Source organism: Sinocyclocheilus anshuiensis, unplaced genomic scaffold (genome assembly GCF_001515605.1).
Source record: "Sinocyclocheilus anshuiensis isolate Anshui unplaced genomic scaffold, SAMN03320099.WGS_v1.1 scaffold2043, whole genome shotgun sequence".
Taxonomy (NCBI): Eukaryota; Metazoa; Chordata; class Actinopteri; order Cypriniformes; family Cyprinidae; genus Sinocyclocheilus; species Sinocyclocheilus anshuiensis.
This window is the reverse complement of record NW_015548419.1, coordinates 94,024-113,123: the sequence shown is the minus strand read 5'-3', so window position 1 is coordinate 113,123 and position 19,100 is coordinate 94,024. Positions and strand designations below refer to the sequence as shown.

Here is a 19,100-nt window from a genome sequence, read left to right as displayed (position 1 = left end):
ATCTACATCACTATGGGGGAAGATTTGCATAACACCGCACAAATGTTCACGCAAAGAAAGAAGGCGTAACTTTTATTCTCGCTGTAGTATTGTTGCCGCCGCCGCCGCCATGTCGTGAAGACGCTGTGTGCTTCGTTGTGAAAGCGAAACTACTTTGTTTGGCCTTCCAAAAGAGGACGATATCGCTTTGTCATGCCTAGAGCTGATCCGTGCTGGTCGCTGAGGAAATACTTCAACCTCGTGCTGTCGATCGCTGGATCGGCTTTCACTGTGGACGAAGCGGAGTCCAGCCCGGGGCCGTCACATGTGGTTGCCGCAGGCATCACAATATGGTAAGGGACGTAACATTTCCGTCACACGCTTGAGGAATTCGGCCAATCACAACGCACTGGATAGCTGGCCAATCAGAGCACACCTAGCTTTTTCAGACCTATGAGTTTTGTAAAAATCGTTTCAGAAAGGCGGGGCATAGAGGAGAAACAATAATGTACAGTATGTGGAAAATAATGTTTTTTGAACCTTAAACCGCATAAACACATTTCATTACACCAAATACACAAAATAATGTTCTTTTTAGCAGCATCATATGACCCCTTTAACTAAAAAAATACACTTAGATTTTCTTTTTTTCCCCTTTTTTTTCAGCCTTTGGCTCCTCAGGTTTGTGATGCAGGAAAAAGTATGACCTACAAAAAAGTGCATTAAGCAACTAGCTACATATTTTCCTTTCAGTTTTGGACAATCAATCACCAGATATACATAAAAAATACAAATAATAACACTGAAGATTTTAATACTCTTGTGAAGCTTAAAAGGCAGAACACCAAGGTTGTTCTGTGGAACAATGTAACTTCTAGCATCTGCAGTACCATTCTTCTCATGACAAGAATGACAGAGATGTAAAGGAAATGAAAATAAATAGCCCCAGATTTAATTTGGGAAGAGGCAAGTTGCATTATTTATAATCTTTCTTTTTTTTTTAGTACTTAATGAATGTATTATAAAATTGTCTAACAAAGTGTATATCTTCTCTTCTGTTGGGTCATATTAATTTTGGTGCACAAAGAACGGTTAATCGTGCAAACCCACATTTCTAATTCTACATGATCTCCAATTAAGCAGCTCAAGACTAGGGCTTTGCCATAAGATCTAATAAGAGCCTCTATAGGGAATCCTTAGGAAGTGCAACCAAACTAATTACAAATGCTCAGATTTAAGTGGGCAATAATTGTATTTTTCTAAATGTCCCAGACAAAACTCTCTGCTCTTTTCAGGTCAAACCTGGAACGAACTGTCTGTTGTACAAAAATACTAACTTGTAATAAGCAATCTCAAACCATTAGTCATGAAAAAGTGACTTAATACAGATAGGACTACAATTACTATTTTTGGTATTAAAACAAGTAAACAAACATAAATATACAACTTTCAATCATTAAATCTAAATAAGTACACATGAGCTGATACAGGTGAGAAAGGAGAGAATGTCTGCACTGGCCCATTTGCACTGGCCCATTGTTATGGCACTTGTAAGCTTAGTTTTAAAACGTGTGTATTTGTGGACTGTTAATAAATGATCTTACTGGCTCAAAGAAATATAGATATACCACAAGCCCTGCACTCACAGACACTCTTCTTGTTCCTTAAGCAAGGGCAGAAGGGGCAGAGCTGTACCCACAAAAATGGACAATTAGCACCATGCTTGTCCATATTTAACTTTAATCTCTTAAAAGATAAACACAATCACCTCATACAGAACTCCCACTGTGACCCCATATGGACAGAGGACACAGGAGGCCTCAGACTGCTGCAATGTAACCTGCATGTTGTGATGAAAACAGTATTCTTTCAGGGTGGGGGTGGGGGGTATGATTTTTTTTGTCAATCCATAATCACCATCTCACTGGAATCTACATTTCCCCTTCAAATGTTTGCATTCATTGCCTTCATATATGTGTCTATTTCCATATCAGAGGCCTCTTGTTTTCTCTAACACCATTTTCTCTACCACACCATGCCAGCTACAAGGTCATTGTATGTACATCTGCAACCTTTGTCCTGACTACAGCTACTTAATATACAGGTACATGTTATTAAAAAAAAAAAAAACGAACAAAATATAAGAAAACCAAAGTGGGTTACATAATGTTGACCTTGAGAACAAAGTCTAAAATTCAGTGGATCTCCCTACAAATCAAGATTCTAGAGACAACTTTTTTACAGACTTGGGTACCTAGCGTTTCTTTATACACATTTAGATAGTAAAATATGTAAGACATCATTTTGTTAAATATTATTATCAAGGCCCAAAGGTTCAATATGTTAACCTGAAGAAGTGATGAAGACACATGGTAGTACCTGCTCATAGATAACGGCTTTTTTAAACAGAATTTCATGGTCCCTTCTTTCCTAGAATGCTACTTCAGGGCATATGGATAAAAGGTGCAGTTGTATATGACAAATGAGAATATTATAAAGTATAACAATCCAACGGGTTCATTTAATTTCTGCCATTAAATACACTCAGCGTATTTTCATATTCTTTGTATGTCTTTGTGAAAGTGCTCTTCTCTCTCATCAGTATCTCCATACAGGAGGTAGTCCTTGGAATGCCGTTAATGTGTAGAGGCACTTGGGGGAAGGAGTATCCCAACCTGTAAGGCTGCATCCACAGTGTCATAATTGCCTGTGTGGTAATTTCAACATCCAGGACTGAACAATATTTTCTTTTTTTCCTTCATTTTCAGGTTTAGGAAGCACCAGCTGCATCTTTTAAATCCAAAAGCAAAGTTGGATTGGAAGATTAGAGGTACCAAATTTTTCAATCTCCTAAAATTAGAGCATGAAAATGGGCGACAGAGAAAGGACAATAACCTTTGCAGGTTAGAAGGATAACCATATGGATTCTACAAGTGACTCAGATGATATCTACCTCTTATGACTTATTGTGAGACCTCACAGCACCAAACTGAACAGCTCTTCCAAACTGAAACTCAGGTTGTGCATTTCGCCACAAAAAAACAAGAGTAAGAGATCAGTGTGAGTGACTGTACATATCAAGAAGGAGGACCAAGCAGAAACAAGAAGAAAGAGATTGCAGGGCATCCTTCTCATCTGTGGATAAACCAGACTATCTTACAGTGAGCCTGTCCATCTTTGAGCTTGTCCATTATTACTGGTCTGAGCAAAAAAGAAAATAGAGGGCAGTGTATGGCATTTCAAGAGAGTTCCCTGTCAGTCTGTAAATATAAAAATCCGAACTCCTTCTGACTGTATTCACTGAGGTCAATAGTTCACCTTGGTGACTGGTCTTTCACGACCCCCACAATCCGCCAGCTGGTTGACAGAGCGCTTGCGGTTGTGTTTAAGTTTAGAGTCCTTGTCGAAGACTTCACCTGAGCGAAGCGCCGATACGAGATCATCAAACTCCCCCACCTCCTCTGACACACAGCCTCCGGTGCTTTTCTTTGCTCGTCTTTCTCGCTCCCGCTGGTCCTTCAGCTGGGATAGATAAATGAACAGAGATGTACATTTAAAATAGCCATGAAAATACAGAGTAGCAGCATCATAGTATTTTTAGTATAGCCTATATAAACACATATGATATTATTATTTCCTCTGTCCAATATAAAAAATTATTTGAAGTAGCTTTAAATCCAACTAAACATTTAATAGAGGTCAATCTTGAAAATGTCCTACAATAACAGCATCACAATGCAGAAGGGACCTAGCAGAGCTGTTTTGAGGTGATTCATGGTCTCATGAGTGATTACAGTGACCCCAGTGCATTTGGGGTCCTGCTACAAATTACTCCAAGGCCTGTCAACTTCACTTATGAAATGTTTTCCCTCAAGGTCCCTCAAACCTCAACATAAGATATACAGCACGAGTGAGAATTTGTTTGTTGAAATGCATTCACTTCATGTACATGACAAAGCTGTGCATTTTCTTCTCCTGATAATTATGATTTATTAGATAATGCATCGAGTGTACATTTATATGTAAACATTACAAAAATTACATTTTTGTTTTGAACACTGGCTTTGACACATCCAGTTTAGACAGCCTGTTGGAGTGTCTGCACAGCCTTTAAAAGGACCCCAGCATTAAGAATGACTAGATTTTTAACAAGGTTCTGAGTTGAGGATGTTAGAAATCGAGAGACAATGTCGTGAAGGATCTGAAAAATAATTTTTTTCCAAAGATGAAGGAATGGAAACTACTGGAAGTGACAGCAGGTCCATCACAAGGTGTAAATTAAAAGAATAATTTATGTAAATTCTGGTTTACAGATAATTGATACATTTTTCTATACACTGACATTAGCCATGCAGAACAGTGGTCATTTATTGACAAACTTTAAACGAAACACGGTCCTCTTTTCATGTAATAAATCCTTCAACAGCAATGTAAGTAAAGTTCAAGAAAACCAGATGTTAATGAATAGAGACCACAAAGACAGAACAACCTCCAAGCAAGTGTGAAATTATTCAAAAGTGTAACATTATCGGTGGATCCTGTAAGCATCTGTGTGTGTTCTGTGTGCATTTCTGTTTCAGGAAAAGATGTACCATGGCCTCCATGCGCATTCTCCTCTCTTCCTCCTGTTTGCGTCGCTGCATGTTCTCCAGGTCGTGTCGGGCCTCGCTGAACGACTGCAGGAAGATGTCAAATATTCCAAAAAACTCATCCGGTTGCATGCAACCTTCCTCCTCTCCAAAATGCCTCAGAGACTTAGAAAACTGGATTGAAGAGGAAAGAGAGGAGAGTGATAATGTAATAGGTCATGCCTGGTTTGATGACCATATGCCCTATGGACAAATATGAATCCTGTTCACTGTGAAAGCCCAGAAATCACAAACCCATCACTTGGGAAGTAAGCTTGCAATGATCTTTCAGAACCGATATGGTAGTCACTAGGGGTCTTTGTTTTGTTTTGGAACAAATATTCCAAAGATGTTTTGATCTCTACTTAAAAATGGACTGCTTGAACTACATAATCAAATTGTAGACAGATGCTGTGGCTGAACGTTTGTGGCAAACTAAATGTACATACGCAAAAAGTGCATCCACTTTTACTGTGGTTTGGCATACCAAGGTGCCAAAGGTCTTTGCTCCAAAAGCCATTTGAAGGTCTGTCTGCCAAGAGAGTATATACTGGGTCTTCGCCCACAGTAGATTTGCAATGGGGAACTCATTTGTCTCAATTCTAACTGGCATCTCTATCATTGTGATTCTGGCCAAGTTTTTTGTCTCAGTTCAATGGAGCAGCTAATTATCTCATAAGAGACACTATTCCATGTGAAGTCAAAACTGTTCTTTTTTTATTGTGAAACTGAAACAATAATTCTGCTTTCCAGCACTGAGCTTTAGCTTTTCATAGATCTCCCATTTTGAGGGCATATGCTGTCCTGCGACTATGGAAAGAATCTTAAAATCTCTTGTTAAAATCTCATCCTTTAGGTTGTGAGTGCCCCAACAACTACTGTACAAGCCATCAGAGGAGAGATCTGTCTCTTCAACATCTCAGTGTTGACAATTCTCTACCATTGTTCTCAGCCATAATGTTTCTGTTAATTTTGGCCCACCTCAGACGACAGAATCACGTACAGGAGATGGAATTCTGACCCATCGAGGACAGCAGGAAGAGGTAGATCTGTCTGGAAAGCACAGGAAGGCCTTTGTGTCCAAATAACTCATAGAGCTTCAAGGTCAGCCATTTCTTGTGAAGTCTCTCCAAACTTTTATGGCTTTACTAAGTAAATAATTTGGATAACGGTGGACTGGGTTAAATTGACGGTTCTGTTCTGGGGACTGGAGCTCGGATAAAGATTCTGTCAGTCCACCCAGTGACCAAAACATATCTCTACACACACTTTCCACCACCACAGAAAAGCCCACTAACACACTCACAAACACACATGGACAAATCCCAAATGTATTCCCTATGGCTTTCAGAATGGTTCTCTTTCATGTATTTGAGAGTTGGGGACATACCGCAGCGGGAGTGGAGTTGAGACCAAGCCACATTTCAAAAGAAATAAATCTCCCCAAACCCGTGAGTAAAAACCCTGAGAAATTTAGGATCGGCTGCTGGGATTCCTCGGGATGTTTAAGTCATCATGCCGAGCCAGGAAGGGTACACAAAGCCCTCTCTTTTCTCTCTGTCTTTTTCGTTCTTTCTCACTCACTCCCTATTCCTTCTTCCTTCTAAGATGTCAGGCTCCGGCCCATGCACAGGGTTGGCAGAGCTCAAAACGATAAAGAAGGGGGGACGGGAAGGCCTGCTGGGCTCCTCCAGAAAGGGCCTATCCTTCCATGATTCTCTAAAAAAGCCCAGCTCCACTCTACAACCCTCTACTGTGACCCACTCAAAGACCCTGTTCTACCCTTAACAATAACTCTAAGGTCATATTGGAGAAAACATTTTCAGCCTTAGGCACTGAGCCAGGCCTCTTGTTTTGCCAAGGAACCATTGTGCGATTTTATCTAGCTAAAATAAAACCTTTCTTTTGGAATGTGGGATGAAAATGAATGTGCCAATAGCTTTATTAGGTTGGGTATTTAAGGATGGAGGTTAAAAAGTAAGACTGATTTTGAGATTGATGATTGTGACTGAATAATTAAGTGAAGATGTTACCTTATCTTTGGCTTCAGCGAGTAGTTCCTCGAGTTCAGAGAAGCTGAAGCTAGCAACTGTGATGAAGTCACTGACCACTGGGACAAACTTGTCACCCCAGTCACATGCTCGGCTCTGCTGGTATCGTAACTCCTGATGTAAACAATAACATTTTGATTCAATCGGAATTTATCCTTTTTTGTTGCTCCTAATTAAATCTGACTACAGGTGTTTTTTTGTTTTTTTTACGGATAAACTTTCTAGGAAGTTGTAGGAACTGTAAGGTTTTGAAATTAGAATTTAATAGAATTTTTAAATTTTAATTTTATATTCTTTATATTCCTATACTCTTTTATATTCCTATTTTTCACTTTTTTTAGGACTAGTGTGACAAAGACCAAAGTGACATGTATTAGTTGTGTAACTGTAACTTCAATGTAGTTAGTTCATTAACGAGCAAATTGGTAATATTTTCTAACAAACTCCATCAACATTACACAAAATAGAACAAGTTTACATATCAAGGAATTATTTGGATACAAAAAAAAAAAAACGTGTACTGTTATCATGCCAAACATTTATTATAATGCAATGATTTTGGAGGTTTCACTGAATGCAACTATATTTATTGCAAGTGTCCAAACATAAGCATAAGTAAATTTGTGGGTGAACTATATTCACCCATTATCCACAAAAGTTGTTTGTATAAAGCTTCTTTACTAGCAGAAAAAAATCAGTAGCTGACAAACCTCTGTCAAAGAGTATTGCAACAGTGAAAAAAAAAAAGTAGTGCAAAAGAGAAAAAAAAAAAAGTATATATATATATATATATATATATATATATATAATAAAGGGGTATGTCAGTAATGTTTCAGGGTACCTCTGATGAGAATGCTTTAAGTTGGAGAAATAAATGATGGATGACTCACCGCCTCCAGAGCTTTCAGGCCGCTCCTAATGATGAACACTTCCTTCTCCAGCTCAGCCAGACTGTGAGAGTAAAAGTAAGACAACTGAGATACAAAACAGCCTAGGCCTATCAAAAACAATAGCACATACTATATTTATGCTCAACAGTATGCAGTGTGTGGCTCACTTGACTTTGGCAGCTTCTGGTATAGAGGCCAATTCCTGTTGAATATTGAGGATGTCAGGGTAATTTTTCTCAAAGATCATGATCAGGTAATGCAACATGGTGATGTTCCTGTAGAAAATGCATATAGAATTATTAATTTATTTCAAGTTTAAAGCAAAGAAATGAAAAACTGATTTACCAGTGTTATTAACCACATTTAGTGATTGTCATACCATAATGTAAGCTCAATATCATTCATCAACAAATAATTTTTTTAAACACTGAATGGATGCTTTGAATTTTTAAGAGATTTGATGCAATTTATGCTAATAAACTTATGTGGAAACAGAACTGCAATTATTTTATTAGAATAAAAAAAGAAAAAGAAAAACATATAATGCCTTGTGTGAACATTTTTAAGTGACAACTAGAATTTACAAAAAATAAATAAAGTTGACTGATTACACCAATTCTGTAAATTGCATTTAACATCTCAATGGTAGCAGTGGAAAGTCTAATAGATGCATTGACTGAAAACAGTGACATTAGATATGCATTCAGATGAACAAGCTAAACACCTCTTCATTGACCTCTGACCTGTCTATACTTGACTTGGTGTCTATTATCTTGTTGAGGCTGGACACTTTGAAACCATATGCGTTGCCCCTCTGTCCTTTGTTCATGAAGTTCCCGAATGCCAAAACCACTTCCAGAACCTGTGTCAGGTGTTTACTTCTCATCACCTCACGAGATGCACACAGAATAGCTAAAGATATAAGAAAAGATATCAAAGATATTACTGTAGCCTCCATGATGTCTACATAGTACTGACATATTTATTATCAGGCAATATGGACAACATGATCTTCTTTCACAGACCTAACTGGAATTTGTTGAATATTAAGTGTTTATAATTTCTGGATTAAGTATTCATAAGTTAGGTCATAAACAGGCTCAGCAGATTTATGCAGAATTCACCAAAGCTTTTATATATATATATATATTGGCTAATTTGATTGTGCTTTTAGCTACCAATAAGAGTGTAGTACCCTCAGCTCTGTTTTTTACCACACGTAATTCCATTGCACAGAATGTGCAGAAAATGTGGAAAAAGGCAGCAGATTCTGCCTGGGCCCAGTCATAAACTAATTTCTGATCAACTGAAAAATGGTAAAAAAAAAGTTTGCCAGAGGATAACATATTGAAACCAAATTATTCTGTATGAGGGACCAAAAGGCAATTGTAATCATTTCATGATCAACACAATTCACTATACAAGATCAGTACCCACAGTAATGTCAGCATGAATGAGCAAACAAATAATTTTGTTTTTGTTTTTTTTAAAATAATCTTTTCTCCCAGTTCCAGTTTACACAAATGAATTACACAGCCCAGTGTAAAACCCTACGTTTTCCAAAAAGTCCAAATTACTAAATAATACTGGTACTAAACTGATGTTTAACCTCACTATGTTTTTGTGAGTGTGGTGAACTAGTCTTAACTCCAGTTTTGCCTCACAGTTCCCATCATAGAGCCGCAGTACTGCAGTCGCTCCAGCGGGAACAAGAAAGAGTGTGCAACTTTGATGCCTGTCCACAATTTTACAGCTGCCAGTTTCCCACAAAAAGCGTTTTCCCGAAGGATCTTAGCCAAAGTTAGACTTCCTTTGCCTCGATGTTAAAACATTTAAAATGCCTTCCTGTTGACACGATTTAATGTGCAAGGGTGGGCCAGAGAAGTCCTTCATTTGCTTTGTCTGTGTTGATGGCACCCATTCTTTCTGCTCAATAAAGCTTAATTAGACACTGCTATCAATTTAGTGTCTTACTCCTTGTGCTTGGATTTATAACTGTAGACATGACATGGCATTGTCAAATTAGGGAAACTATGTCATATTAGCACCCTTAATGTTTACCTTTGTAATTGTTTTTCACCTTAGGTTGTGTAAATGAGTAATTAGTCAATATTAGAGATCAGAAATTTGAGGATATGCAAGGTGTTAGTGATCTTTTCAGCTATTTCAATTCCAGTCTGTTTTTCACACAAAGCTAATGTATGGCTATGTATCACATTATGGAAAAGAGCAGCATGAACAATCTTCAAAACATCTCCTGTGTTTCACAGAGGAAAATAAATCTTTTTTTTTTTTTTTTTTAAATGACATTAGGTAGATCAAATGATGACAGTACTGTATATTTGTTTTTGGTTGATCTGTCCCTTAAAGGGTAGCTAAGATCATCATTAATGTGCAGGGACAGGTCTTTAACCAGAATTTGGGCAGGCTTATGGTTATCTGAAGTACTATGCAAGAACATGCATGCCATGAGTCTTTCTTGTAAAAAAGCTTGAAACTCTGAAGAAAAAAGCAGCGTTTATGAGAACGACTCTCCCCTCTCAACATGTGCCAGCTTTCCAAAACAGCCTCCGTGGAAACTCTGTTCTTTATTTGAACTGGAGATAAATTCAAGTATAAAAGCCACACACACTCACAAACATACCTGACTCATGCTCTAATATCCACTTCTCCCAAATTACATTTATACAGCCGTTTCTGGCCTCTATCACTTCAATATGAGCCTGTGTTAATTTGCAAAGAAACACCTCCAGTAACATTCCTTCTAAACCTACCAACCTTCAACCTTTGGTTTTATTTCTGCTAGACGCTCTGCAAACTTCTTTTTGAAGAAAAGAGACTGGATCCTCTGTTGATAGTGGTCGATTCTGATAGAGAGAAAAAAGTCAAAATTATTCAATTGAAATTTTAGTCACTGGGTTGAATCTTACAAAATGCCACATTTCCTCCCAAAATAGACATAAAGACATATTAGTTATATTCCCGCCCCCCTGTAATTCTCATTATTCTCAAAGGCATTTTACTTCATTACGTTTAAAGATAAGGTTTAAAAATGCTGGAATATAATGATACATTTTTTTTTGCATTACAGTAATGAGAACAATTTTTTTCCCACATTACAGTAAGGATATATGGGAAGGGGTCAAATAAAGTAGTACAATTTTTATGACATTAAGAACCTCAAAGCAAAAAAAAAAAAAAAATGTTAGCACTTTATTTTACTTGTATGTACTTACTAAAATAACTATATACAGACCCTGAACCAAAACCTTCAACCTAACATTATTTCTAACCATATTAATTACAAGTAGTTATCTTCAATTACTCAGCATTTTCTTGTGTAAGAAACTTATTTTACCAAGTATGCAGACATAGCTGTGGGTGCTTAGCCAGTGCAAATAATTTTGTTTGGTTATTAGCTATTAGATATGCAAGTATGACTCTGTGCATTGTTGCTTTATAAAACGTAGATTTATGCAAGTATGCATGCTTGTCAAAGATGGCTGCATTCATGCTCTTGCGTAAAGTACGTTTCTGGCCTTATGATAAATGGTGACTTTGGGATTTCTAGATACCACAGATTTTTGCAGAGTCCTGTTTCTTTGGAGGTAAAATATAGTGGAGAAATGTAAATGACTGCCAATCCTGGTTTGTTGCCTGTTGTGTAATTAATGCAATTCAGTATTAAATCTTCTGATCGAGAACTTTCAATAGTATTATTCTTCACTCATCCAAAGTAGCTTTCTTTTTTTATTATTTCTGAAGTCATACATCATTGTGCTCATTTATCAAATGCATTTAATCTAAGATTCAATTATTTCGCAGTACCTGCTCATCTCAAACAGGAAGCGGTCAGCCCGGGCCATACGCTCAAGCTCATGTTTGTGTTCCTCCAGAAGGTCAATATCACTTTTCTCAGGAACAAACTTCAGCAGCTGTGAATGTACAATACATGTACCCATAGAGAGTGTTTACTCGTATATAATAAAAGTATTAATTAAAAACATTGTAGTTATATATTTCTTGATGAAGCCATTAGATAGCCCTCACCTGCTCTAACATGTCTTTAGCCAGCTCCTCCCTCTCATCCATCTCCAGAATGGCTCTCTTTATCTCTTCATTGCTCATTTTTAACCTATATGGACAGAAATGTTTTTTTTTAATTATGTAAAATGTTAATATTTAACATGTTATTAAGAAAGTAGAAACACCAGTAGTATGCCAAACCATTCTTTATGACACAAGACGTTAGGCATGGTCTTTGGTACAATCAATGTTCTCTCCCCTTAGCTCTGATCAATGAAAATCGGGCCACATCAAAGAACACAATCAAACTTTTCCTGGCTTCATTAAGTTTCTATGTGGCTCCTGGGCCACAGAATTGCATGAGATAGCCTGTTTCTCCCTTACGAGGGCACATTAATAAAATATATGTATGTATATATTTCCAGATAAATAATTTATAATAAACACTATTCCAATAGTCCATAAAAATAGTGTCAATTTTGATTTCAAGGGGACTTTAAGAACTAGTCTGACCAACTATAATTTAGGCAAGGGGTAATCGGTCTCTCCTTTCAGATTCAGATTATTTTTATGTGACTAAAATAAGTTGTGACCAGGTATTACATAATTAGCCAACAATTTTTTTTTTTTAAATGTTCACAAATTTTTACATTTTGGGCTTCATAAGAAGCGTAGCATCAGTTTTCCGGAATAACCGATAGGTTGACTTTAACACAATGCTAACAATGCTGACTCAGGACAAGTACATACTTGGAAAGCAGGATGACACAGTTTTGGGCCCTCCGTCCATCAATAACAGACAGCTCTTTGACTTTGCGTGAGCTCAGATAAAGGTCATCCATTGATCCTGTTTCTTTCTGCAGAAAAGGAGAAAATGGTTTGGATTCGTTTTCGAATTTTTAATTTACAGATAGCAAAAATCAATTGTGCTTTGGCTTGTATTTAGGCAAAGGTTGAAATTTTATTTATGAATCAACCAAAGCTTAGGACAATGAGTTAGGAGTTAGGACAATGATTTCATTGCTGTTTTGAATAAACAATGAACTATTTTTTTTGTCTTTCAAACCAGTTTTTCTAATCTGAATGAATCAGTAAAAATAAAACATACAAAATATTCCTAACTTTCTATATGTCTCTCAAAAGGCCAGTATTCAGAACAGTGTGTCAAAAATAATCATGCAGCTGAAACACCACAGATGCTTAAAAGAAGCTTGACTGTTTCACCGAGAACAGTCGTCTATTTATAGGTCCGGACCGTTTCCTGTGCTGCGAATGTTCGATGAGGTTATATGGGTCATGTAACTCCACATTGGTCCAAAGAAAGCACACTTCTTACACACCCCTGCAGCTCTCTCTGAGCAGTAACATGAAGAATGCGGGATAGGTGAAAGGTCATTACTTTCCACAACATGCCTCATCTACATTTTAGTCATCTGTGTATTAATGTTCAGTAATTAATTCAGTAAGTAGACACATTTGTGATAATTACAGTTATTCAGCCAATTACTGTTCTATCACAGTAGTTTAGCCGTTTAAAAAAAATAAAATAAACACACCAATTATTCACTCCAGGCATTTGAGAAGAAAGATAATTCTACTACTGCAAGATGAGGCTGGATGTGAAAACTAGATCTCTAAAATACTTAAAGGAACAGTTCCCTCAAAAATGAAAATTCCATTGTCATTTTAACCCCATGCTGCTCCAAACTTGCTCCTTTCCATACATCGAAATTATACCGTGATCAGGGGCTGTCAAGACTAATAAGGTATCACTATATCCTACCTAATATGTCATAACTGAATATAAGCAAACATATGTTTACAGTGCTTCTTTGTCATTTTTGGATATTGACAGTACCAGATTCCATTCATCATAATTTTACGGAAATTAGCTATATAACATTCTCCCTAACATCTCATTTTGTTTTGTCAAAGACACAAGTCACCTAGAGAACAACATGTGGGTGAGAAAACTATGACAGAATTTTAAATTGTGGATTAACTATTCTTTTAAGATTTTAGTTCAGACTTTTCCATCACCTGTCACATTCATTCAAATTTCCTTTGGTTACAGTGGCCAAAATAGTTGTAATAGACAGCATGCAATAAGACGGTGAATGTAGGATTGGAAATTGCCTGGGGCTTGGGGCAAAAATACAACCAAATTGTACAAAAATGCCCCCCAAATTCAAGACAAGGGGTCAAAAAGAATTTTTATTTATTTATTTTTTTTTAACATTATAGCCAATCCCACATATTTCTGTTGAGCTTGTAAATGCATTGGCCAATCTGAGGCTGAATTCTCCACTCTCTTGAATTCTCTCATCATAAACAAAAAAAGTTCAGATATTACGTTAGTAACAGAGATTCACGGTGCAGTGTAGACAGCTTCAGTGATTGTAACAGGAGCTTCTGCAAGTCTGCATAACTTGCACTAGACTGTCATTAAACACTTCAGTGATCATTCTTTATATGCTTACATTTCTGTATATAATTTATTCCCAGTTTGAATAACCATTCTGTTTATCATGCTATTAAAATATCCAATGTGAAGTCTTAATATTCTGCTGTGTAAAAAGCAATAAACTAATTCACAAATGGTTCAATGCTTGTTATGACTGTGTAGCCATAACATGACAGTTTCCTTAAACACAGAAACATTTTTATTCATTCTATTAATCAACATTAAAAATAATTATTACAATATCAAGAACAATATTTGACAATAGTGAGTTTGTCATATTGCAGCCCAACCCTGTAATTAGTTTTTTTTTGTTTTGTTTTTTTTGTTTTACAGCTTATACACTTCATGTAGGCTATTAGATTATGTAATTTTGTAAATACATGTACTCAGCTTTGAGAAGAATTAACAGTCTGTGTTAATAAATGTATTTTTACAGTTTTTGTTCCACCATTGCATGTATGGGTTTTTGTTGATGTTAATAAAATTGTATTGGTAACAGTCTATAGTATTCTGATTGATTGAATTAGTAAAATTTAAACATTTTACATAAAAGACAACACAGATAAAACATAGCAAATATTGCCGCTTAATAGAAACGTTCATTTCTGACCCCGTTCTGGCAGTAAAGTAGCTATAATTGGACCAATCACTCACCTGCTTGAAGGATTGATTAGTGAGCAGCTCCTGGCCAGGCAGTGGTACAGCAGCAGAGAAAAAAAACAAGAAACATTGGAAGACATGCAGAAGTTAACAACTCAAGCAGCAGAACTACAGCAGAAGACTCAGCCAGAGCTGACTACAGCAAACATTCTCACAGGCCCCAGAATCGCTTGCAAAACACTGAAGAAACTTTAAAAATTACATTTGAAATCACTGACTTTTGTTGACATTGGGCCTGAGAGCATATCTGCAGCATTTCTGCTCTAAATGCACTAACATACTACTTCATGCTTAAAGCACAGAAGCATCTATTACAAGCCATTTAGCAAAGAACAGTTGCTTTAGCCACTGCTGTAAAGCCTGAGGTTCCAAATACTCTCTCTCCCTCTTTCTCTCTCTGACATTACATAGACTTCTATTGTTTTTATATACAGATAGTTATACATTTTTAACCTAAACCCACCCCTACCCCTAACATTTCACAAACATAAATAAGAATATCAGTACAGCTGTTATTTCAGAACATCATTGCAGAAGTTATTTTAGAAATATCTAATATTGAATGCGAAAATTATTTGTTTGGTATTTAAGCACAGCTGAGATGTGACTCTTGTGTGCCACATTTGCATACTTGCTGCCTCTGGTAAGCTGAAAACATCTTCTCAATGTCCTTTAGGTCAAGAACTTTAAAGGCCCTTCTGTCATCAATCTCATACCAGATGGTACCAGTGATCTTGTTCTAAAAATCAGGAAATCAGGAAATATGACTACAATTAAGGGTTAGTCTCAGAAAATAAAAAAATAAAAAAATAAATGACCTAATCTCAGAAAGTATAACTTTGCATTAACTATGAGGAATTTTAATACAGCAAGTACCACCAAATAAATAAATAAATAAAATAAAAACTGACTCACCTCTCCCAGTTTGGACCAGTTAAAGGATTTTAGTGGTTGTGAAGGTTGTGGGATGCTCTTTGTGCGTAGGCTGGTTGTGGAGCTAATGGAAGCAGATCCAGGTGGAGGTGGAATTCCAGAAAAGATGGGCGGGGCCCCAGGTGGGGGTGGAGGACCCCCCGGGGGAGGTGGAGGAGGTGGTGGGGGTGGGCTGGAAAAATCAATAGGTGGAGGAGGAGTAGGGAAGTTATCCATCATCATAGGTGGTGGAGGCGGAGCCATCGGGCTCCCAGGAAGCGGAGGGGGAACGTGTAAATGAACACCATTCTTAAAGTGAAAAAGATCAAATAATTTGCATAAAATATGTTAGACAAAGTTTCTGCAATGTATAAACCATCACATATAACTCATGCTTAACCAAAACAGCTTATCCTCATCTCTTACTAAACAACACAATAAAAACATCAACATAGAAGTTCTAACATTATTGTGCAATTGTTCTACTTTCTGAGATCAAAGTAAATCATACAACTACAGCACACTAGAAATTAACAGATGGTGAACTCACTGAAATGTTGCTAATGTGGGAGGACAGGTCTAATACATGCTCCCTGGCAGAGCGCAACTCCACTCCTTCTTTCTGCAGTTTGTCCTTCATCTTGTTGAGTGTCTTCATCATATCATCCTTCTCTTGTGTCTTGGTCTCACACTCTCTTTCTTTCCTTTCCAGCCGAGCCATCAGCTCTACATGCTCTAAAAAACACATGTGCATTATCATTACATAAGTTCACCCAGGCTCAGCTATGCAAATCAGTGTGCACGCTTACCTTTTCTGAACTTTTCTGCTTGATCTCGCCACTGTTTGACTTCATTCTCATTGACAAGCCTGTATATGGAATGAAGTCTCATTAAGTTGAGCTCAACTGCACAGGGTTATAAAATTAATTTTGCCCTATTTTCTACACTTACCTCAGTCATTTTCTATTTATATTACTGTTTGTTATTTGTCAACTGTTACCAAAAACAAAAGCCAACATTAAAGACAGCATGAAAATGTCCTTTTTAGAATGTTAGCTTTTATGAGACCAAACAGATTGATGAATCTTCTTGTCCACAGAGGTGTATATAATTTTTATCCAATAGAATACTCTCCAGAATGTCCCTCTTAATTATAAATACTACCTTTTTTCAACTAGTAATAAGAAGTGCCAAATTATGGCTCATCAGTTTATTTTCGAAAACATCAACTGATTACAAAGCAAATGGGTAGAACTTATTCATTTTGAAGTAGCCTTCATTGGTCACATCCATGGTACAAGCTGTCAAGTATGGGTTTGCTATGTGGATTGTAGTCTGGCTGTGAAACAGACGCAACATACAAAAGAAAACTGGTCATCAAGCCAATCCATGGGGTCTTTAAACCAAAGGGGCCACTGTTAAACCGAAGCAATGACATTAAGTTGGGGAAGATTTCCTCAACATATTTATAACTTTTTTTAATAAAAGGTGTTAGTTTAGTCTGGTTGTGAATCGTTTTGTAAGTGGACACTGTTTGAGGTTTAAGGGAGGATCTAGTAAAGAAATCTAAAGTGACACCTTGACATGCGTTGCTTTCCATAGCTGCAGAAAGAGGGAAATGAAATACAGATACAGTAATATTTACTGCCAGCACTGGAGAAGACAATGAAATATATATATGAATAATAAGAAAACAGGAAAAGAGGATAAAGATGCAGTTTCCACACAAGCTGTTAACATACTGTAGAGGATTTATTGCACTATATTTAAGAAGACTTTTTATTTCAAAAACCAAGTTTGATTCGTTTGTAGGCAGACTTACATTATTGGGGTAAAACAATAAATTGCTTGCTACAAGCCAACACTGGAAATAAAAATTCCATTATTTTATCTGTTCGTTTGGACAACTTGCTCCTAAACTGGTTAAAGAAACATAATTGCCCAAGATGTCTTAAATGCAACCAGTATATTACAGCTCTGTTTCACTAAGGTATTTTTTTTGCAACTGGAAAGAATTAAACATTATGGGTAAGCATGAGCAGTTTTGCTAGTAGTAGGTTTCCCTGTGCTTACACATTCCAATGCCACCTTAAACATCTTCTGGTGGTGGCACACTGGTGGAAATAGAGCACATGGATGTCCATAAACGTTTATCTGGACTGTGTGTAGATGGAAGCGGGACAAGGAATACAAAAAGCAAATAAATAAGAGATGTGAAAATGTGAGGCAAGTAAATTGATAACCAGCAAATTTGAGGACAAAGAGATACTAAGAAAGGAGAAAACATGCCGAGAAAGCAGCAAAGAATGCTGGTACTGGTAAAATGACAGAATAGAGGTGTGGAAAGTTGGGGGAATGATAGTGAAAGCACAGCTGAGGTGATAAATGACCCAAGGAAAAAAATAAATAAGTGTTTTTTTTCCTGCCTAGAGAACTGTTGGACACCTGTGGTGAGCACATGGCTGGAAATTCAACATTCTTATGCACATTAATGACAGCAATACCAGTGTTTAGACTATAGAGTCTTGCATCTTCCTTTAAAATTTCACAAAATTGTTTGATACCAGTTTCCCTTTTGGCCACAGCTTCAATATGCATTCACAGCATTGTGGAGCATCTTCTAGCATATTAACAGTACCAGATCCCAGCAGTGTGCCACAATATAGCTTTGTGCAGTGGCGTGCACAGACCTCCGGAGGGGCAGGGGCGAAATGGCGTTACGAGGGTACAATCGCGGACCCGGAGCGGGTGGGGTGGTGGATGGGAGGAGGGGTGGTTGTATGGGTTTGTTCCCCCTCGGCTAGGGGTGGGCGATATGGCAAAAATATCACGATTTTTTTTTTTTATAGAAATATCACGATTCACGATTTTATCATTAAAAAGTAGGAATGGGGGGGGGGGTTTGTTCCCCCTTGGCTAGGGGTGGGCGATATGGCAAAAATATAATGTATTTTTTTTTATATCACGATTCATGATTTTATCCCGATTCTTTGTCATGTTGGTTTTTCTATTTTGCAAGCTGTTTGAGCATTACAGCCAAACTAATTTCCCTATTATAAAGACAAAGCCTTTCAAGATAACAAAATATGAACAAGTATGGTGGATATATAGGCCAAAGTGGGTGAAGATAAAAAAATCTTTGTCATTATTTTATCTTTGTTATTAAAAAATGAGAACAAAGATACACATTACAAATACACATCATATACAAATAAACTAAACAGTGTTTTATTTTCAGGTAGGCTACAATAGGTGTATTTAGCAGGAGCATTCAAAAAAATGTAATGAACAAATATAAAAATAAAACACTAAATACATTGATTCCTATTAAAGCAACTGTATTAAAGTTTTTCAGTCAAGAGTAGTGAGTGATTTTTCTAGTAGTGTTTGGTGTTTTATTAACATTAAAGGAATAATTCACCCAAAAATTTAAATAGGCTAGTGTTTTATTTTTATACCTTCATTTACTCACTCAAAAGTTGTTTTAAAC

General features: G+C 36.9%; 1 protein-coding gene across 3 annotated transcripts in view; it reads right to left on the bottom strand.

Moving 5' to 3' along the window:
* Positions 1 to 971: 971 nt before the first annotated feature.
* The window catches only part of LOC107656743 (disheveled-associated activator of morphogenesis 2-like), an 82,138-nt gene continuing 64,009 nt past the window's right edge, over positions 972 to 19,100 (bottom strand). For 2 of the 3 annotated variants that reach the window (XM_016444682.1, XM_016444683.1), the window contains exons 12-26: positions 16,420 to 16,478; positions 16,161 to 16,345; positions 15,614 to 15,919; positions 15,330 to 15,437; positions 14,693 to 14,722; positions 12,325 to 12,431; positions 11,599 to 11,683; positions 11,377 to 11,483; positions 10,327 to 10,415; positions 8,292 to 8,460; positions 7,716 to 7,823; positions 7,549 to 7,609; positions 6,641 to 6,772; positions 4,572 to 4,742; positions 972 to 3,501 (exon numbers count right to left, since the gene is read on the bottom strand). In XM_016444682.1, the coding sequence (XP_016300168.1) occupies positions 3,286 to 3,501; positions 4,572 to 4,742; positions 6,641 to 6,772; positions 7,549 to 7,609; positions 7,716 to 7,823; positions 8,292 to 8,460; positions 10,327 to 10,415; positions 11,377 to 11,483; positions 11,599 to 11,683; positions 12,325 to 12,431; positions 14,693 to 14,722; positions 15,330 to 15,437; positions 15,614 to 15,919; positions 16,161 to 16,345; positions 16,420 to 16,478 (1,933 nt within the window). In that variant the 3' untranslated portion in view covers positions 972 to 3,285. The remainder of the gene's footprint in view (positions 3,502 to 4,571; positions 4,743 to 6,640; positions 6,773 to 7,548; positions 7,610 to 7,715; positions 7,824 to 8,291; positions 8,461 to 10,326; positions 10,416 to 11,376; positions 11,484 to 11,598; positions 11,684 to 12,324; positions 12,432 to 14,692; positions 14,723 to 15,329; positions 15,438 to 15,613; positions 15,920 to 16,160; positions 16,346 to 16,419; positions 16,479 to 19,100) is intronic. The other variant, XM_016444684.1, reaches the window with a different exon arrangement.